This window comes from Cajanus cajan, chromosome 5 (genome assembly GCF_000230855.2).
Source record: "Cajanus cajan strain Asha chromosome 5, NIPB_CcT2T_4, whole genome shotgun sequence".
NCBI lineage: Eukaryota > Viridiplantae > Streptophyta > Magnoliopsida > Fabales > Fabaceae > Cajanus > Cajanus cajan.
The window spans coordinates 49,814,038-49,836,821 of NC_138521.1; the positions used below are offsets into that span (position 1 = coordinate 49,814,038).

Below are 22,784 nucleotides of genomic sequence, written 5' to 3' on the forward strand. Positions count from 1 at the left end.
AAAATAACACCAAAATAATATAGTTTGACAAATCCAACATGTGTTCATTCACAACCAAATTATAAAGAAAATACTCAAATCAAGTGCAACCGAAATAACACCAAAACAATATTGTTCATCCTAACTTGTACTTTATCCAATTTGAACGTTCTTCTATTGATAACATCAAGAAAAAGTCTTTCTTTGCATTAGTATCGAGCAAATCAGCCGCCATGTAGCGAGTTCGATCATCCAAATTTGATCTCTTTTATGGCACTCCAACAAATATTTCCCTTTGCCTCTTGGTATCTTTCTCTTTTCTCCATCAAGTTAGAAATTTTTTCAAAATTGGCGGCTATAGTCTCAATGCCAACAGATAGATTTTCTAGAACTTTGGCTTGACTATTGTTCCCAACTGAGTTAGAACTTACTCCATACTCGGACCTACTCCGCTTACGATTAATTGGTTTTTCAGTGGGAACCTCTGAGCTTAAAGGGGGTTGAGGTGGTGAAATGCTTGGGTGAGGTGATGGAGGCTGGTAAGGTGGTTCATAATGATCTGGTGTTATGATACATCATTGTTAAGATCATATGAAAAGTTTTCAATCCCAAAATCAACATTTTCTTCTCCAAAAGTTGTAGCATCAGTATCATCAGGGTCTAGTGACATGGAACCGTGCCCACTAGCGGTTTTACCCCCAACAACAATCTTCAAATCCTCATAATCAACCATACTTTTTTCTCGAAGATTTTTGTGACTTGGGTGAGACTAGAAAAAAAATCCATTATTAATATATTAAAAATAATATAATACACTAAACTTGTAAACTATTAATATATTCAAAAGATTACGAAGTAATCTCACCTTTAAGTACTCTTTCCATACTTCATCACTAGCGGTGAATGTCTTTGTAATTGGATCCCACCCAAAGCCAGAGTTGTTGCGCATAAGTGTTGACATATTGTTATATTGTTTCTTAAACCACTTCATTCGACTCAAGTAATGATTATACATTTTAGGGAATTTAATTTTAGCATTGAGACGAGGAAGGATGACTCTCTCCACATTTAGTTTGCTAATTGACCCATTAGCATCACGCAATCCACTTTTTATAGCATCCAACTATCAATTGTAACAATTCATCGGAATCCTCCTTGGTCCAAGCTTCGTAGTTTTCTTTCTCTTTTCCTTTATTATTTCCTTGTGAATCTCCCATTTGATTTACTAAAACAATATATGTTGAAAACTAGTTATACAAATAATTATGGATAACAAACAAAATCAATAAAATTATATTATTGTTTTTAGAAGCACATCAATCATACAAGATCGAATATATCTTGGCTATCCAAATAGATCAAATACCTCAGCCATTATAAAAAAAACATGTAAAAACAGAAATATAGAAATATAAGATAATTTTTTATATAAAAAAATCAGTATATTCGATACTGAGAAAATATTTAGATATATAAAATTTTATATAAACGAAAGTATTTAGATATAGAATATATATATATATATATATATATATATATTATTTTAGTTATATATTATATGATAATTATTTAACGATATTTATAAATATAAATTATTCTAACAAATATTTTAACAATATTTCCTTTTTTTTAAAAACAAGCTAATGAAGGCATAAACCTTAAACCCTAAAAAATTAGATACTACAATATCTTATGTTAATTTTTTTAAATATAAAAAATTCTAATTTCACAATATAAAAATAATAAAAAAATTCATAGTAAAAAAAAATAATTAAGATAATTTTTTATATAAAAAAATACCTCAACCATTATAAAAAACATGTAAAAATGGAAATATAGAAATATAAAATAATTATAAAAAATCAGTATATTCGATACTGAGAAAATATTTAGATATATAAAATTTTATATAAACGGGAGTATTTAGATATAGAGAATATATATATATATATATATATATATATATTATTTTAGTTATATATTATATGATAATTTTTTCTCTGCTAATAATATTTTTTTTTAAAATAAGCTAATGAAGGCATAAACCTTAAATCCTAAAAAATTAGATACTACAATATCTTATGTTAATTTTTTTAAATATAAAAAATCCTAATTTCACAATATAAAAATAATAAAAAATTCATAGTAAAAATAAAATAAAATAACATAAGAGTAACAAGGAAGGAGAAAGATCGCAGTTTTTATCCTAAGAGGGTTCTTCCCCCAACTAAGATCCATTTTCATCTCATTCTACTCACAAAAACCTTATCTCAAATTTATCTTATATATATATATATATTGTAGAGATCATGATATCAATTTCATCTTTCACCTTTTCATTTTCTTGACGTGTGTTATAAAAAAAATTATCACTTAAAAGTTGAAATTTCTAGTATTTTTTTTGTGTTATATAAAAGAACAAATTCAACTAAAATAGAATAAGTCAATTAAAGAGAACGAACAAAAAAATAGAGCAAGTCAATGACACTATCATTTACATATCGGAGTTTCACAAAATAGGGGAATGGAATGAGAATAGTACTACAATATTATATATGAGCAATGAACAATAGTACAATATTATTAGCAGAGAAAAAATGGAGAAGAGAGAAGCATAAAAAAAAAAGATGAAAAACTCACTTGAAAATTCTTGAAGCACTTGAAAAATCACTTCAAACAATCCTTCAAAATCCGATGGGTTTGGATGAGATTGTTTTGAATTTGGTATTTATAGATAACACTAAAAAGTCTATCAAAATCCCTCTAATACAACAATCCTTTAAAATCCTTATATTTTTGAATACCAATGGATTATTTTTAAGTTGTAAAAAATCTCAAATGAATACCAATGGATTTTAATGGACTCTTAAAAAAATCCTTAAAATCCAGATTGAATACCACTGGATTGTTTTTAAGTGACATAAAATCCTGATTGAATACCAATGGACTTTTTTACTCAAAAAAGTCTTTTAAAATCCTACGAAATCCTAAACCAATACACCTCCCTTAGTGTTAAGTCTAGAGATGCATGGTTGAAAGAATATTTGGTATTAAGCCTGAAGAGGCTTGTTGTTTAAAAAATACTTGGTACTAAGCCTGAAGAGGCTTGTTGTTTAAAGAATACTTGGATAGTTGTTTGAAGAGGTAAGTTAAAGACTACTTAGGATTGAGTCATAAATAGTTTGGTAAAAGAATACTTGTAACTTTGTGGAAGTTAGTAAAACTCAATTTGGTTGGATTGAAAACTAGAGATAGTCTTGGTAGTTGAGATGAACTAGTATAAAAATTTTTGGTGCTTCATCTGACTCTTCTCTAATGCTTCACTAAGACTTGTACGTGTACGGTGTTTAGAGTGAAGACGTACGCTTTCTGAAACAGAGAATCTCCACCCTAGCATGCATTTAACGTCCTTAGCGAGGGGCGACTACTTTCTAGCTTGCTGACTTCACTATGACCTTCCCCACCTAATCTTCCTCCACTCCATTAGGCGGGGTATAGGAGAAGCCCCAGAACGTTTGATAAGTCATTTTATTTCTACTATACAAACTTGTAAGTTTTTGGCACACACTATTCAACCCTTCTTTTAGTGTGTGTCTTTTCTCTATAAATAAAATTGTCTCTGTCTTCTCCTATATCAGTAATTAAGTGTAATTAAAGAGTCGTAGTTGTTACTTTATATAAGAAAGGAAAAACATACATAAAGAATGAGTGAATTGTGTGATTTTTATTTATGAAATATAATAATGAGAGAGAGATTTATTTAAATTGAGGCTAAAAGTGTCTAAATGTAAGTTAGAGAGGAAACAAAGATATCAAAGCATGGATTGTCTTTTTGTATATAATTATAAATTGCATTTGTATATAGGTATAGAGGTTTAATTATTTAAAAATAAAATAAAATAAATAAAAAATATAATTATAGAGTTAAGTTGTCTTTATCTTATATATATATATAAAGTAATTGCATGTAATTAAAGAATTGTAGTGGTTGATTTATAAAGAAAGTAAGATAAATAAATAATGAGTGAATTATGTGATTTTATTTATGAAATATTAGTAAGAAAAAAGACACTTCGTGTCTTTATTCTTTTGGTTTTTATTTTTTTATTATTATTTTTTTATTTTTATTTTTATTTATTTATTTATTTATTTTATACTTCATGCCTTTGTTAATAGAGAATAAAATAAGTGCAGTTATTAAATAGATAATTATTATTGATAGAGTGAAAAATTAATTTTTTTATACACATTTTTTCTTATTTTATCAGTGAGATATGCATTGATGAGAAAACACTTGAAATATAATAAAGGAATAAATGTCTCCAAGTGAACATTATATGAAATATAATAAAGGGAGATATCCTTGTTATAAATAAAATTAGAGAGTTTATATGAATTGGGAGTAATAGCACCTAAAAGTAAAATGAAGACAAAAATAAATTATCAAAATATATATCATCTTTATATATAAGCACAAATCATCTTTGTATATACTAGTGTCAATGAGACATGATGTTTTCGTCAGTGCAATTAAAAAAAATAAAAAAGATATTTAAAAGAGGATGGATAAAATTGAAGAGTATGGTTAATTTGTAAAGTAATTTAAAAAATAATTATAAAAGTAAAATTGGAAAAAAAAATTATATACACAAAAAATAAGTATATGTTCATTATAGTTATAAATTATAGATATAAATAATGTAGGTATAGATAAACATTTCTTTTATATTCCAAAAATAATAAAAGAGAGAACTAGGAGTGGAATAAAGACTATTAAACTATATTTTAATTTACTAAAAAAAATAAAACAACTAAATTATTATACAAAAATGATACATTCACCAAATTTTTTTGTCTGAAAAATTCTCCGAATGTTTAAAACTTTAGAATAATAAAATTAAAAAAAAATTTATTTGAAACTTTTTAGAAATATAAATGGTTAAATGCTTCGAAAAAGATGATTCGGAACTTTCATTTGAAAGGTATAATATGGTAGTTGAGGACCAGATGTGTACACATATACAAAGAATTTGAGACCCCAAATGTGATTATTGAGCAGCCTTTATGCAGAGATTCAAATAGGTGAGGATTTTTTATAAATAATTTTTTGGGAAAAATTTAGCAAAACACTTCTTTATCTATTTTTCTTGCTGAGGATTTAGAAAGTAAGAAAAGAGAGGCTTAATTATGAACTTTGGTTTACAATGCCAATGTCGAGGCCATTCTGCTGGTCCTGGGGGCGATCGTAGACGATTCTTTCCCCCTTGCACGGTGGAGGGTGAGTCAGCCTCGTTCGTTGAAGGTCCTGATTTGTCATTGTGTTAGGCAACCTCCTTCAAAGCAAAGGTGAGAAAGTATGGCTATGCTTTTCTTCTTTTGGATAGTTCCTAAACTAAATTTCACAACTATGTCAAGTTTTTACACTTCCCGAATTTAAATTCCGCGATATTGAAAATATACGAATTTCAGAAATTAGATTTCAAAATGTGATAATGAAAAAATGATTTGCGAGTTTAATTTTCAGAATGATGAAACTAAATTAATATAGAAAGGCATTAAGGGAGGTGTGAATACGCATACGCAATAACCTAAATTTTAACCTTTACCTGGGTTGTTCTTTATATTTCGCTCGTGTTTTGGTCCCCCAGGTCTATAGTGATGCCATTTCGTCTGCTTCAGAGAGTTACCTGAATTGGATATAAGAGCCTCTGATAAGTGATAAGCAAATTTTGATTAATTCCCCTTATATGGAACCAACAACAACGTTTGGGTCTCTGCCCTTGTGTGTATTTTTAATCAATTATTGTCATTGATAGGAACTGTGATACATTTTTAATAGAAGAATTCATGTCAATGTTTTTTCATGTAAACAAGTACCCAGTTTGTGTTTAATGAATTGGATTAGTTTGCATTCATGACAATAACAGGGAAATATATTCGGTAGCTACTAAGCAACTATGCGACCCTCTTCTACCTTGCACAAGGTGATTTGCAATTTTGCATGCCACTGATACCTGAAAATGGGTACAGAAAACTAAAGTATGCATTTCATATAGCATGATTGACTGCAGTGTATAGTAAGCATTCCAAAGAAGAGCTGTATGTATGAAACTAATATCAACAATCTATTGCAAGCATAGGAATTGACTAATCATCATTGATTGTACAATTGCTTTCATAATTTTATTTCAACGAGAATAGACTGACCACAAAAAATACGGGAAAAAATATATGAAAACAAGGTTGAAAAACCTAAGCAAGCTATCTTAAAAGCGGCTATTCAAGACATTTTGTGAATAGATGATTGTGGCTTGAAAGGCTCATTCTATCTGGCATCATCAATTTTCAACTGGGAGAAAACGGAGTCTGCAGCAATATCGGACTCATCACCCCTCAGAATGGAGTCATCTGCTTCACTTAGTGTGGAGAGTGAAGGAAGACGCCTGACATTGGGCAATTGAAGTGACGCAGTAGCACTGCTAGAGCTATCCTCATACGGTTCTCTCTGTATTGCATTTGCACCCCTCTGTAGCTGCAGTGCATACTCCAAGTCCCACAACACATCACCCATGCTTGGCCTATCAGAACCATCTTCTTGCAAGCATTTTTCTACTGTCTCACTAAATTTCCTGAGTGAGTTTTGATCTATTTGGTCCTTGATGGAAGGATCAATAATATCTTGGAGTATACCCTTGTTTTTGCAAAGCATTCCCCACTCAGCCAAGTTTATCTGCTCTCTCGGAAGTGATGGGTCAATGACTGCTCTTGCACACAACACTTCCAAAAGAACTACCCCAAATGAATATACATCAGATTTTTCGGTCAGCTGTTGCGTCCTGAAATATTCAGGATCAAGATACCCAAAAGTGCCTTTAACACCAGTGCTGACATACGGTTGAGTATCAAGAGGACCTGACCTCGAAAGGCCAAAATCTGCGACTTTAGCTACAAGATTCTCATCAAGCAATATGTTTGTGGACTTTACATCACGGTGAATGATTCCACCTGCTGCTCCTTTGTGAAGGTAATGAAGGCCTCTGGCAGCCCCAATGCAAATTTCAAGCCTCTGCTTCCAAGTCAAGCTTGGCGAGTTTGTATTGTACAAATGGTCTCTGAGTGTCCCCTTTTCCATGAACTCATAAACAAGTATCATCTCAAACCTTTCATCACAATACCCAATTAGCGAAACAAGGTGTCTGTGACGAATCTTAGACAAAACCATGATCTCTGTCTGAAATTCTGGAAGGCCTTGACCTGACCCTGGCTGGCTTCTTTTCACAGCCACTATCAATCCATTTCTGAGAACTCCCTTGTAGACGTTGCCAAAACCACCCTTGCCAATTAGCTGACTTGCGTGGAAGTTCTTTGTGCCCGATTGAAGCTCAATGAAAGGAATTTTGAGTCCAAGGTTTATGTTGGGCAGAGGAGAGCCTTGGCTGGTTAAATCAGTCAATCTGCTGTGAGAACTTCCTCCAGCAGTAACGGGAATTGGCAACCAGTCCGAATTCTCAACGGGCTTTTCCTTCCTCAATTTAAGACGCCAAAGAAAGCCAAGTGCTACAACAACAACAACCAGGACTAAACCTCCAATAACTGAACCCAGCACCACAAGAAGACGATTATGGTTGGAATTGGATTCCAGGTCACGGGGAACAGAATTTGATAACTCAATCATTTTCATTATTTCTAGCCCGTTTAAAAATGCATTAGGAACGTAAGCAGGTGCATAAGGTATTACGCTGACCCTCATAAATCCAGAGTCATCAGAGTGCACCACAAAATCATAATAATAAGGGGCAGGCAATTCGTTAGACACGTTTCCGTCATTATTTACAGGCATAGCATTGATGTCGTAAATGGACACATTGAAGACTGTAAGATCAATTTGTGGACTGAAATAGTCACAGAAGTGAAGCCGAAGGAGATGATCTATGTTCTTCTCCACCGGAAGTCGCCATGTTATGTTTAAACGTTTAGCGTCTCCGGCACCAGCAGAATTATTATTGATCTCTTTAGCAGTTCCGTACACATCAATTGGCGCCGTAAAAGGATTTGCGTTTGGACCAGCGGAGTCATCACTTACACGGTACTTAATATCATGGTAAGGGGAACTATTCTTGGCGTTTTCTGGATAAACGAGATAAGTATCATCTGGAATCCATTTTCTCAATAAGCTATCGTTGGTAGTTTGGCCACCAACGTTAAGCCTATGTTTGGTCTCCAACACCCGAGAGTGCAAACCGTTGAAAGTACCTAAGCCTCGGTCATAGCCACTATAAGTAAAACGCGCGACTTGATCATCGATCAAATGGAGGGGGAGTAGGAAGAGTTCTATGGCATTGACAAACGCAAATGATGATGGCATAGGCCTGAAAGTGATTTTGAAGCTGGGGGATGTGATATGAATGAAAAACTCTTTTACTAAAGCAGAGTTGTTATTGGTACCATTTGTAGCATTGAAATTTTGCAACAACCAGAAAGCAGGAACCGAAACGTTGAACCTGGCCGAGGAGAGATTACTAGGGGAAGAGAAAGCGTAGAAATGGAGGCGTACCAGGAAAGTGCCAGTTGGGTCGATGTTGAACTCATACCAAGAGTCCTTTCGAAAAATCCTTGCTGTTTGGTAAAGAGGAGAAAGCGGCGGTGACTCACTCCTTTCTGTGTTGCTGCTGTTAAAATTGGTTTTAAGGTTTGATTCAGTTTCACCAACGTAAGCCTTCCCACTTTCGGTAACACTGCTGTCTGACCCACAATTGATAAAATACTTATCTGGGACGTTGTACTGGTACCCGAGTGAGGGGAACTGGAGTGATGAGAACTTAAGAAGAAAAACAAGTGCTAGACACAGAGAGTGTTGAATTCTATGGAATTGAAGAATCGCCATGGAAAAATGGTGATCGGGGCTTAGTTTCAGCTATGATTATTGCATCTTTGAAACTAGATAGGGTCTGTGAACTTCAATGAGCACGGGACTCGAATGAGGGGAAGACTTCAGCACAGGTCAAGTCGTCGGCTTTGATTTTTCTCCTTATTTCTTGATTTTTCTTTTTTCTTTTTTGTTTTTATTCTGAAAGTTGATTTCTCAACTACCGGAACTAATTTTTGAGCCATGAAAATGAAAATTGAAATGTATTGCCCACGTTAAGATACTTGGTTTGAAATTTTTGATTATTTTCGTCTTTAACCAATTGCTGAAGTGGGCATACTTGTAGACTCATTATTGAGATAATATGATTAAATATTGCACTCTTGGAGGCAAGTCTGCTAATAATGCAGCCAAGTGGCAAGACAATAGAGTCCAAATATCTCACGAGAGGCATTACATTTTTCACGAGATCCACAAGAATGTATTTTGTCCTAACACTCTTGGACGGGAATAGAAACGGAAGTTTAAGATTCCAGAAGACAAATCTAATTAGTAACATTACAAATGTCACGGCTAGTGTTATAGATAAATTACTATACTAAAAACAACTTGTTCATCTAATTGAACCGTTGATTTATTGACTAGAAAAATCAACGCATAACTTTTACTTCGTTTACTTTTCTTAACTACGCTTATTATATATAGTATTTAATATTTCCCCTATTTTGGAGTAAGGTTGTAAAACTTTAGCTTGTAATCGTTGCACCAATTGGGAAGCTGCGTGTTTCTTTCAGCATAATTTAGAAAGAAATATTTTTTTCGTAATTTTAAAATATGTATGGAAATAATTCTTCTTTAAAGTAATTGCTATATTCACTAAATTTCCTGGCCAATTCAACAATTGCATCATAAAATTAACAATCTTAAGAAATCAAGGGTGTATCTTTAAATAAATATTTCTTCAAGAAATAGTTATTAGTTAATAATTTATGTTTTTGTACTGCAATTAAGAATTTATGTTATAAACACATAAATTGAATGATCTATGTTTATATATGTATTAAAAAAAATGTTAACGGTATACATTTAATTTTATTTTAATCACATTTTTTATTATTAAATAAAATTTGAAATTTTGCGGATCTCATTTTTTATGTAATATGCCTCGTTCATTATTTTGTAATTATTAATTAATGTAACTATATTGTTCAGTTCGGATAAGTTGAGTTGAACTCCCCATAAATTTAATTTTATCGAGTTGAGCTAGCCATACTAGATTCTATATTCACTTAGACACTAGTCAAAGAACAATATCTTCCTACCATATCTCTAAGAATCTTGGAATACACTAAAGAGCAACATTCCAAAGGTAACATCTTTGTCATTAAGGACCATGCACAATCATAGGAACATATATGTAAATATCATGTAAGATTATCTCTTGAAATCATGCAACACTACTAAATCAACTTATATATGGGGCATCAAGTACCATTCAATCCTAATCTAATTTTTAACCTAAGCTCTTTTCAAACTTCAGTGTCAAAGTTTTTTTGAATGTTGATAATAATAAAAAAATCAAGTGTATTGTTAATCATCCTTTAAAAAAAATGTTTATACAAATTAAAGTGCTTGAATATATTGATAGAATAATAGCATCAATTGTTTTGATTTGTTACTAATTTGTTGCGATTTTGTTTCTTTATTTGTTGGCCATTTTGACTATTATATCATTATATAAAACAACAATTATCTATCAATAAATCATATATTCACTTTTTTGATCATAATATGGTATCAAAAGATATTCTCTAATTATTTCTTTTGCAATTTATTTCCTTTTTTCACCTTTCCCATGGCTTCTTTCACCTCAACTTCCTTGAATTAAGTGATAACTCATAATATGTCTACTACACCTTCACCAGGAATCACTCCTAGTCTATGGATTCTAGACTCTAAGGCCATTAGTCATATTGCCTCTTGTTTATCCTTTTCCTCCTCCTACACCCAAATTTACCTTATCCTAGTTTCATTAGCAAATGGCCAAATTACACATGCTCCATACCATGGGACTATTTTCTTGTTTATTAATCTCATATTACGTGATGTTTTGTTTATCCCTACTTTTACCTTAAATCTCATTTCAGTCACTAAGATGACATCTTTCCTTTCTTGCAACTTTGTTTTGCTTGTGATGGTTGTGATATTCAAGAAATCTAGACCTCAAAGATGATTGACAATGCTAAGGTCAAGAATGTACTGTATGTCATGGATATCAATTAGCTACTTCAAACCATATTTCTACACATAATTCTTACTACTGCTACAAATTTAGAAAGTTCAATATCTTCCCATGATGTATGACATTTTCGTCTTGGCCGCCCCTCTCCCTTATGCTATAATAATATACAAAAACAATTTCAAAATGTACCACCTTTACAATCAATAATATGTGATACTTGTCACTTTTCTAAACAAAAGAAATTACCTTTTCCTTTTAGCTCTTCTATGTCAAACAACATTTTTGATCTTATACATGTAGATATTTGGGGTCCATTCTCTACCCCCTCCATTCTAGGTCATAAATATTTCCTAACCATAGTTGATGACAAATCTTGATTTACTTGGATTAGATCGATTAAAACCAAACTTGAAACTAGACAACACCTCACATATTTCATCTCCTTCATAGAAACCCAATTTAACAAAACAAATAAGACCATTGGATGTGATAATGGTAAGGAACTTCTCATGCATTCTTTCTTTCAATCTAAAGGCATAACTCACCAATTCACATGTGTAGAAACACCACAACAAAATGAAGTGGCTGAAAAAACCATCAACATATTCTTAACATAGATCATTGCTTCATTCAAATCAATCTTTCCCTTCCTTTTTGGTCCTATGCTATCTCTCATGTGGTCCATATTCTCAACCTTTTACCCTCTCCAAAACTTCACAATATCTCACCCTTTCAAATCCTATATGCCTAAAGTCCCGACTTCACCCACCTAAGAGTTCTTGGTTCCCTTTGTTTTGCCTTAACCATATCTATAAATAAAACAAAATTTCAACCTTGTGCTAGAAAATGCATTTACTTAGGCAACAAAAAAGGACTCAAAGGCTTTTTATTACTTGATCTGTATTCCTATGAGGTATTCTTGTTTATGTGGTCTTTTATGAAACAATTTTACCCTTTTCCTAAATCCAGTCATGAAACTTGTGATATTTCCTCTTTACGTCTCCCTACTTAGTCAATCAATATTGATTTTTCTCCTATACCTCTTAATCCTACTCCTCAACTAGATATTCAAGCCATTGAAACATCAACCAAAATCTCAACAAGACAAAGAAAACCACCAAACTACCTTAGAGATTATCACTGCAACATAGTCCATTCTCACCTGCATGTCAATTCATCATTAGGTACCTCCTACCTTCTCTATAATTTTCTAACCTATGATTATCTATCACCTTGCCATAGATCTTTTATTTTTTCCATCTTTAATCATGTTGAACCAAAAACATATAGTCAAGCCGCCAAACATGATTGCTAGAATCATGCCATGGATCAAGAAATAGTTGCCCTTGAATTGAATAAAACATGGATCCTAACTAATCTACCTCTTGAAAAGAAACCCATAGGATGTAAATGACTTACCAAATCAAATATAAATTAGATGGGAGCATTTAAAGGTATAAAGTTAGGCTGGTGGCAACGGGTTACAACCAAATGGTGGGTGTGGATTACTTTGAGACCTTTTCTCCAGTTGTGAAATTTACTACAATTAGGACTGTGCTAGCTTTAGTTGTTCCCAAGGGTTTGCTTTTACATTAACTAGATGTAAATAATGTTTTTCTCCATGGAGATATTGAAGAGGAAGTTTAAATGCAAATCTAACAAGGTTTCCAACCAAGTATGCAAGCTGATCAAATCATTATATGGTCTTAAATAAGCAAGTAGGCAATGGAATTCCAAGTTAATTGCAACCTTGATCTCTCTTGGGTACATACAATCCAAGTTAGACTATTCATTGTTCATCAAGGCCACCAGTCATCACATCACTATTTTATTGGTATATGTGGATGATGTCGTCCTAATAGGTGATGATCTCACAGAAATACAATAGGTTAAGAACTTTCTCAACCAGCAGTTTCAAATCAAGGACACTGGGGATCTTAAACTTTTCCTTGGTTTTGAAATTGCTAGATCACACACTGGAATTTTTCTTAATCAAAGTAAATATGCTCTTGAATTGTTAGATAATAGTGGTTTATTGGGATGCAAACTTGTCAGTACTGCTTTGTTAACTACCCATGAAACTTGTCAAAGATGATGGTAATCTTTTTTTCTAATTCAACATCCTATCGAAGACTAATTGGTTGTCTCTTATGCCTCACCAATACTAGACCAGACATTACTTTTGTTGTGAATAAATTGAGTTAGTATGTCTCTAATCCAATACAATCTCATCATGAAGCTACCATGTGGGATCTGCAATATGTTAAATGGTCACCAGGAAAAGGATTATTTTTCCTGCTTCTTTTGATCTCAAACTAACTACCTTCAGTAATTCAAATTTGGATACTAGGAAGTCATTCATATGCTTTTCTATTTTCCATGGTCATGTTCTTATTTCTTGGAGATCTAAGAAATAAGAAACAAATTCCAGATATTCATTTGAGGCCGAGTATAGAGCTTTAGCCAACTCTATTTGTGAAATTTAGTGTCTAATATACCTATTGTAGGATCTTCACATTCCATTCTCTAAACCAATCTGTTTGTATTGTGACAACAACTCTAGCATCCAAATAGCTCAAAATCCAACTTTCCATGAGCATACAAAACATATCAAGATCAATTGTCACCTAGTTCAGAATAAGGTTCAAGAGGGTACTGTTCACCTATTGCTAGTCTACTCCTCAGATCAACTAGCTGGCATACATACAAAAGCATTATTACCAGCACCCTTTCATTCCATCTTGTCCAATCTGAATATGGTTGATATCCATTCCTCAACTTGCATAGGATTGATAGAATAATAACATTAATTGTTTTGATTTGTTACATTGATTTATTACTGATTTGTTATAATTCTATTTCTTTATTTGTTGGTCATTTTGGTTGTTATATCATTTGAATAAAATAACAATCATCTATCAATAAATCATATATTCACTTTTCTGATCATATTATATATCATCATATAAATACATTTTATTTAACATAATCAAATTTGTTACTAAAAAGTTTATAGCAATGCATATCTTAACTAAGTTAGATCTAGTGATATCATACATGTACATATAAATACTTGTTATAATTTTTTAAAATTAAAACATGAAAGAATTAAACCATAATTAAAAATTGGGAGTTGCTACGGTACCCTCAAATATTAAGGAGTTTCAATACATTTTTTTATGTAAATTTATAAAAATAAAAAAAACTAATTTAATTATAAAATGAATAATCTAAATTATATTTATAAAATGAAAAGTAAGATAAAATTATAGAGATTAAAATTATAAGATTTCAATAATGTTATAAAACATTAAAAAAGAAAAGAATTAATAAATAATATAAATAAAAATTATTAAAATTACAATATAGAAATTCAAAAATTTAAGACAAAAGACAAAAATATACTTAAAAAGTTATTAAAATTAAAATTTAAAAATTTAAAAATTTTAAGTGAAAAGACAAAAAATATACTTAAAAAATTATTAAAATTAAACTATTTAAATATATAATAATATTATTACAAATAAAATTAGAATACATAAAATAAAAATAAAATGACTAAATAATTTAAAATTTTAAAGAATAAAATAGCATAAATATTATTTAAATAAATTATTAAAAATATAAAATATAAAATAAAATTATAATTATAACTGTATCTGTACCCTTCTAAATAATATGAGTACCGTAGAATTTCTCTTAAAAATTAACGTTAATATATTGAAACGAGTTAAGGAAATATGAAATTAAAAATTAAAACAAAAATCAAAATTTATAATAAATAATTAATTTCAGAAAATTAAAAATCAACCAAAGAATTAAAATTAACATAAAAATTAAATTAGCATGAAAAATTAAGTAAAGAATTGGCATTAATATAACGTAGTATAGAACCGTGATTATAAATTAATGAAAAATCACCATTCACCTTACACATACTTAATTCCGATTGGGAGTCAAATCATCATAATTTTCTCGTTTATCTTTTTATTTTATTTTCTTGTTATTTTACCTTTGTTATTACATATCTTAGTTTTGTTAAAAATATGATTAGAAAACAAATATAAAGCACCGATATGAACTTCTTAACTTTTTTTTTGTTGTTGTTAATTTAAATATGTGAATAAAAAATAACAATTAAAAAAAAAGAGAAAAAACAAATGCACATTGCAACATGTGTTTGGTTCTTTCTTCAGTAAGGAGGCTTCACGAGGGATGAACCCAAATTCTTGTCTCATTTCTTTTTCTTCCAATCAAATTAAGTCACGTCAATTAAAAATAGAGAAATTATGTGATAGTTACATTATTTAAAAGAGTATTAGTATAGTTGTAATTATAATTTTATTTTATATTTTATATTTTTAATAATTTATTTAAATAATATTTATAATATTTTATTTTTTTAATTTTTAAATTATTTAATTATTTTATTTTTATTTTATATATTCTAATTTTATTTATAATAATATTATTATATATTTAAATAGTTTAATTTTAATAATTTTTTAAGTATATTTTTATCTTTTCACTTAAAATATTTGAATTTCTATATTTTAATTTGAATTATATTTTAAGTATATTTTTATCTTTTTGTCTTAAATTTTTGAATTTCTATATTATAATTTTAATAATTTTTTATTTCTACTATTTATTAATTCTTTTTTAATATTTTATAATATTATTAACATTTTATAATTTTAATTTCTATAATTTTATTTTATTTTTTATTTTATAAATATAATTTAAATTATTCATCTTATAATTAAATTAATTTTTTAAATCTTTTTATGAATTCATAAAAAAAAATATTAAAACCTTTCTATTTTTTAGGATACCTTAACAACTCCCTTAAAAATATACATTAGTTTTTCAAAGTTTAACATCATTAAGGTAACTTCCATCACCCATACCATCCGAAGCAAACATCACCCACCTCTCCTCTTTCACCTCCCCGAAGGTGTTATTGCTGTCGTGAAGGACGCCATACGTGATGCGACGAGGGTGGAAGGGGATTCACGTCAAGTGTGAATTTTTGACAAATTGGGGTTCTATTTTTTGTTCTTGGAGCTTTTGTTTTAGATACCAGAGGAAGGATAGTTGTTTGGGAAATGCAAATTAGCAGGTTGGGGATGGTGACGTATTGGTGTCCGACGACGTCTTTAATCTTCTAGAGGAGGAGTAATTTTTCGATTTCTCGTTAGTTTCACTAAATGATAAAACATGCCTATTGTGAAACAAATTGGAAAAGGTTATAAATCCTACGTACGTGGCTATTTTAGTAGATGTGAATGTGACAATCTTTTATTGAAGGACAGGAAGTGAAATAGGATTTATGATACCGGTGATTTCAATCCCTTCACGAGTTATCTGCTTTCTGCATGACTTAGTAAATGCAAATGTTAAGATTGTCTTCAAAGTCAAACCAATAAATAGATATGTATGTAGATAAATAATAAAATAATTTAAAGGAGCATGTTCTTATTAGATGAAAATAGAATAAAAATTATTAAGAAATTAATTTTTTTTTCATAAAGTTATGTATTATTATTAGAACGTTCGGTCTTATCTTTATCACGATATTTTATAGTCATCTCATGATTTGTTATATTTTTTTTTTTTGTTGAGATCGCAAAGCCTCCAATAAAAAATTTAACTTTTGTTAAACAATCTAAATCATAGAAAATAAAACTCATATCTTATTAAGGGAATTTCAAATATGAGAATCATAAAGGAGCTTCATTAATAGACTTATATTTTGGGATATAGTTCTCATGGTGGTGAGGATATGAGTGTTTCTCACAAGAATGATTTTAGAATAAAATGATCGAAAATCGTTGCAACAAATCCTCACAAAAGGTTCTTATAGAAATAGATATATAGATAGACAAATAAATAGATATACATGTATGTAGATAAATACTAAAATGAATGAGAGTAATATGTTCTTATTAAATGAAAATACATAAGATTTATTAAGAAATTAAAATTCCTTTTGATAAAGTTGTACATCACTATTCAAATATTTATCTCTAGTCCACTCATCTTTGTCACCATGCCCCATAGACATCTAATGATTTTGTTATATCTTCACCCTTGTTGAGATTGCAAAGCCTCCAATGGAAAATCCAACTTTTGTTAAACAAACTAAATCATAAAAAAATAAAACTCATTTCTTATGAAGGGAATTTCAAATATGAGAATCATAAGGGAAGTCCATCAATAAAACCCATATCTCACAAAATGGTCTCCAAATAAAACGATCGAAAATTGTCATAACAGATCTTCACGAAAGATTCTAACAATTGATATTTTCCTCTTGTTTTTGTGTGTTTTCCCCCTCTATTTCTTATGCTTTCATTTCAACTCCTAGATTATTCTTTTTCTAGATCTCTAGTTGTTTTGGTTTTTATGCACTTGTTTTTCAAAAAAAATTTGATGCTAGTTGTTCTGATTATATATTAAAGTATTTAGAACTATTTATTTATCCTCTTCACATTATAATACTTAGGAATGGAGAGTTGTGGAACTTCCTAAGCCTATGACTAACCAATCTAGGTTAATCATATTAATATCAAGCGATCTATTATCGATTTACTATCTACTAATCTAACAGATTAATATCCTTTAATCTATAAAATAATATATACAACAAAATTATTACTAAGACAAAAAATAATATATATCATGATGAGAAAAAATATAACACTGTTATTGATACAAGATGAAGAGAATCCTATTTTCACTCAAGCTTACTTTTATCCTAAATTCTATACCGAAATACTTTACCAATAAAAATGTGATGCTTCTATGTTGTTTTGATCAAATATGATTCATTGGTGATTTTTATAGCCCATTTTGCCTTCATATGCCTTTATGTGTGCTTATAATTTTAGATAATTAGATACACCCGAAAATGTTCCTTTTTTTTTTTTTACCGTTGTTTCATGAAAAAAGTATATATGTGCACTATGTTGAAGGTGTGTTGATATGGTCATGAGATTAAATAATTTTTAGTGATTTTTATGGTTGGATATAATTTATTTTGCTTATATGTTAGTTACGTAGTAAAAATGTCATTTTGTGGTTTTGGGTCTTGCCACGTGGCACAGTATATATTTTTTTTAATGTTGACAAATATTTGGTGCTGAAATTTCAGTGACAATATCATTTTTTATTTGCACATTGTGTATTACTATTTTGGTTTTCTGGTTGGTAATTTTCTTGTCTAATGAAACATTGAAAATATTCCAGCTTTAATGAAATAAAATTTTGTGTGAATCCCTATAGTGGACAAAAGTTGAAGACTTCGGTTATTTCTCGAAGATTCATGACATTAAACGATTTTTCTTGGCACCTCATTAAGTGATGTTAGGAGTCATAAAACTCTAAATATTGCTCAAACGTAAACTTGAACTTAATAAAAGTGATTAAAGATGGGTTTTAAGCTCTGAAAGTGATTATAAGTTTTTAAAAGATTTTACAAAAATATTGCTCAAACGTGACCTGGATATGCTAAGCAGAGAAACATTTGGCAGCACGAAATAATTATGTCCTTGTGCATTGGAGATCTTAATCTTCTATTTGGCGTCATCAATTTCGAACTGGGAGAAAACCCCTGATAATGGAGTCATCAGCTTCACTTAGCGTAGAAAGTGAAGGAAGACACCGAACATTGGGTAATTGAAGTGACGCAGAAGCACTACTAGTACTAGAACTATCCTCATTCGTTTCTCCATGTATGCCATTTGCACCTCTCTGTAGCTGCAGTGCATACTCCAAGTCCCACAACACATCACCCATGGTTGGCCTACCAGAACCATCTTCTTGCAAGCATTTTTCTACCGTCTCACTAAATTTCTTGAGCGAGTTTTGATCTATTTGGCCCTTGATAGAAGGATCAACAATCTCTTGGAGTATCCCCTTGTTTTTGCAAAGCATTCCCCATTCAGCTAAGTTTATCTGCTCTGTGGGAAGCGATGGATCAATGACTGCTCTTGCGCACAACACTTCCAAGAGAACTACCCCAAATGAATAAACATCAGATTTTTCTGTGAGCTGCTGCGACCTGAAATACTCAGGATCAAGATACCCAAAAGAGCCTTTAACAACAGTGGTGACATAATGTTGATGATCAAGAGGACCCGTCCTTGAAAGGCCGAAGTCAGCAACTTTGGCTACATGGTTTTCATCAAGCAATATGTTTGTGGACTTTACATCACGGTGAATGATTCCCCTAGCTGGTCCATTGTGAAGGTAATTAAGACCACTGGCAGCTCCAATGCAAATTTCAAGCCTATGCCTCCAAGACAATCTTGGCAAGTTTTTATTGAACAAATGCTCTCTGAGTGTCCCTTTTTCCAGGTACTCATAAACTAGTATCATCTCAAAGCTGTCGTCACAATACCCAATTAAGGAAACAAGGTGTCTGTGACGAATCTGGGACAGAACCATTATCTCTGCCTGAAATTCTGGAAGGCCTTGAAGCGACCCGGGTTCACCTCTTTTGACAGCCACTACCATACCATTCTCGAGAACCCCCTTGTAGACGATGCCGAAACCACCCTCGCCAATTATCTGACTTGCGTGGAAGTTATTGGTTGCCAATTGAAGATCGAGCAATGGAATTTTGAGTCCAAGGTTTATGTTGGGAAGAGTAGAGCCTTGGCTGGTTCCCTCGGTCAATCTACATTGAGAACTTCCTCCTGTAGTAGCGAGAATTGGTAACCAGTCAGAATTCTCAACGGGCTTTTGCTTCCTTATTTTACGAAATCCAATTACCCCAGCGAAAACCATGATTAGACCTCCAATAACTGAACCCAGCACCACAGGAAGACGCTTATGCTTGGAAACGGATTCTGCCGGGTCAGGGGGAACAGAATTTGATGCCTCAATGATTTCCATTATTTCTAACCCGTTTAAAAACGCACCAACTTTTTTAGCAGATTCAACAGGTGTTACGCTGACCCTCATAAATCCAGAGTCATCAGAGTGCACCACAAAATCATAATAATAAGGAGCAGGCAACTCGCTATACACGTTTCCGTCAATATTTATCGGCATAACATTGATGTCGTAAATGGACAGAATGAAGAATGTAAGATCAATTTGTGAACTGAAATAGTCACAGAAGTGAAGCCGAAGGAGATGATCTATGTTCTTCTCCACCGGAAGTCGCCATGTTATGTTTAAAAGTTTAGCGTCTCCGGCACCAGCAGAGATGTTTTTAATCTCTTTAGCAGTTCCGTACACATTAGTTGGCGCCGTAAATTTATTTGCATTTGGACCTTCGGAGTCATCTTCTACACGATACTCAATTTGACCTGAGAAAGGGTAACTAACCTTGGCGTTTTCTGGATAAACGAGATAACTATCATCTGGAGACCATTTTCTTAGCAAGTTATCGTTGATAACAATTTGGCCACCAACGTTAAGCCTAAGTTTGGTTTCCAACACACGAGAGTACAAACCGTTGAAAGTAGCTAAGCCTCGGTTATTGCCACTATAAGTAAAACGCGCGACTACATCATCGATCAAATGGAGGGGGAGTAGGAAGAGTTCTATGGCATTGACAAACGCAAATGATGATGGCAGAGGTCTGAAAGTAATTCTGAAGTTGGGGGTGGGGGATGTGATATTGATGAAAAACTCTTTCACCGGAGCATGGTTGTTATCAGTAACATTTCTGGCATCAAAATTTTGCAACAACCAGAACCTAGGAACCGAAACGTTGAACCTGGCTGAGTAAAGATTACTCGGGGATGAGAAAGAGAAGAAATGGAGGCGTACCAGGTAGGTGCCACTTGTGCCGATGTTGAACTCGTACCAAGACTCACTTCGAAAAATTCTTGCTGTTTGGTATAGAGGAGAAGGTACATGTGACTCATTGCTTTCTGTCTTGCTTCTTCTGCTAAGACGGGCTATAGGGTTTGATTCACCAACGTAAACCACGCCATTTACGCTAACGTTGCTATCTGACCCACAATTGATGAAGTACTTATCTGGGACATTGTACCCGTGCGAGGGGAACTGCAGCGATGAAAACTGAAGCACAAAAACAAGTACTGCGTAGATAGAGTGTTGAATTCTACGGATTTGAAGAATTGCCATGGAAAAATAGTGTTGGGATTAGCTTCTCCTATAATTGTTGCACCGTCCAAACTAGTGTCTGGGGACTCGACTCTCGAATAAGAGGAAGACTTCGTCAGCGTTGATTTTTCTTTTCATTTCCTGTTTCTTTTTTTTTTCTTTTTTTTTTCTTTTTTTTTTCTTTCTTTTTCGTTTTATTCTGAAAGTTGATTTATCACTAGACAACTACGGATTTTTAGAGCCATGAAAATTAAAATTGAAAAGTCCTACTCACGATTAAGATGAGTATTAATTATATAGAGAAAAAAAAAAAAAGTGATATTTGTGGTATGACTATATGAAGGTGGTCTTGGACGCGTGCAACTAGTTCCAGGCCCTGCCCTGGTCTCTCTTAAAGTCAATTTAAGATAAATCTTAGTATTTTGAACTAAATAATATAAATATTTAATAATATGATAAGTTTCATAAAAAAAAATTATTTTTTAACGATAATTCCTGGTATGTATCTCAGCCACTTAGTCAGTTAGTCTCAAAGGTCGAATTATAATAAATAAGTCGGTCAAATATAAGTATTTTGATTTCATTTTTTTCGAAATTGTCAAGTCGCCACCATGGAAAACGCCAGTGCAAACTTGTGGAATTCCATAGCAATAAGCCCAGTGACCATATATCAGGGTTGGATATATGGATAAAATTCGGGGAGGATAATAATCGGATAGTTTAAATGGATGTGAACATTGAATGGGTACAGTTTATTTAGATCCTTTCGGGACAAGCACGGTTGAATTCATATATGAGAATAACTCTTAAATAATATTACTTAAATATATATATATATATATAAAGTAAATAATTTTAAATATCATATTTTTCATTTATTTTATCTTTATAAATTAAGACTTTTATTTGTATTTTAAATTATAACTTATATTTTTATTTTTATTTTAATATTTGAACAAAATCAATGTTTAATATAAGTTTAAAAGTTAACATCAATCATTTATTTTTAACATTTTAATATATTTAATATTAAATATAAGTTTAAAATTATTTTTTATATTTTTTAATTTTCTAAAAATTCACAAATATTTATAAATATCTACAAAATAATTATAAAATTTATGAGTATCTTCTTGATGAATATTTGCTTAGATTTGAGGTAAGTATAAGATAAATTTTTAATCAACGGGACAAGGGCAAGAAACCTACAACTTATCTCATAGGGGTCCATTGTCATCCTTAAGTGTATCATGTGGATCATCCATTCTTAAAGATGAACTCTTCACTCAAGTTTTAAAAATTCACACATTTTGTTGCATTATTAGTTGACTACTTGATGTCATTAATTAACCATTGACGTGCTATGTTAATTAATTGATGATGTAACATGTTAATTATTGATGTGATACATTAAACATTAATGTGTTACGTACATTATGTCACGACATCATGTATATATCACATCAATAATTCATGTCAACAATCAATATATCATGTAAATAATGTATTATGTCAAAAACTAACTAATGACATCAATAATCAACTAAAAGAGTGATAAAGTGTGCAAAGTTTTGAAGTAAAACATACAATTTTAAAATTTGAATCACAAAA

The 22,784-nt window shown here is 31.3% G+C and overlaps 3 protein-coding genes across 3 annotated transcripts; all 3 read right to left on the reverse strand.

The window, feature by feature from the left end:
- Window positions 1-227: 227 nt before the first annotated feature.
- Window positions 228-940, reverse strand: LOC145958051 (uncharacterized protein At2g29880-like). The gene is made up of 3 exons (XM_083074505.1): window positions 845-940; window positions 599-748; window positions 228-515 (listed from the first exon to the last, which is right to left on the reverse strand). The coding sequence occupies exons 1-3, from the start codon at window positions 938-940 to the stop codon at window positions 228-230; spliced, it is 534 nt and encodes a 177-aa protein (XP_082930631.1).
- A 5,143-nt stretch (window positions 941-6,083) lies between these two features.
- On the reverse strand, window positions 6,084-9,122 carry LOC109794899 (putative receptor-like protein kinase At5g24010). The gene has a single exon (XM_020354326.2). It carries the CDS (start codon window positions 8,861-8,863, stop codon window positions 6,305-6,307), a length of 2,559 nt encoding a protein of 852 aa, XP_020209915.2. The 5' UTR covers window positions 8,864-9,122; the 3' UTR covers window positions 6,084-6,304.
- A 9,389-nt stretch (window positions 9,123-18,511) lies between these two features.
- LOC109794680 (putative receptor-like protein kinase At5g24010) lies at window positions 18,512-21,326 on the reverse strand. The gene has a single exon (XM_020354120.3). It carries the CDS (start codon window positions 21,192-21,194, stop codon window positions 18,678-18,680), a length of 2,517 nt encoding a protein of 838 aa, XP_020209709.2. The 5' UTR covers window positions 21,195-21,326; the 3' UTR covers window positions 18,512-18,677.
- Between the last annotated feature and the right edge of the window lie 1,458 nt (window positions 21,327-22,784).

Bases quoted from the DNA above. Each gene is read 5' to 3' on its own strand.
- LOC145958051 (XM_083074505.1), bottom strand. From the start codon at position 940: ATGTCAACACTTATGCGCAACAACTCTGGCTTTGGGTGGGATCCAATT. The intron at 749-844 runs GTGAGATTACTT...TTTTTTTTCTAG, and splicing joins TATGGAAAGAGTACTTAAAG to TCTCACCCAAGTCACAAAAA. The intron at 516-598 runs GTTGATTTTGGG...CCACCTTACCAG, and splicing joins CAACTTTTGGAGAAGAAAAT to CCTCCATCACCTCACCCAAG.
- LOC109794680 (XM_020354120.3), bottom strand. From the start codon at position 21,194: ATGGCAATTCTTCAAATCCGTAGAATTCAACACTCTATCTACGCAGTA.
- LOC109794899 (XM_020354326.2), bottom strand. From the start codon at position 8,863: ATGGCGATTCTTCAATTCCATAGAATTCAACACTCTCTGTGTCTAGCA.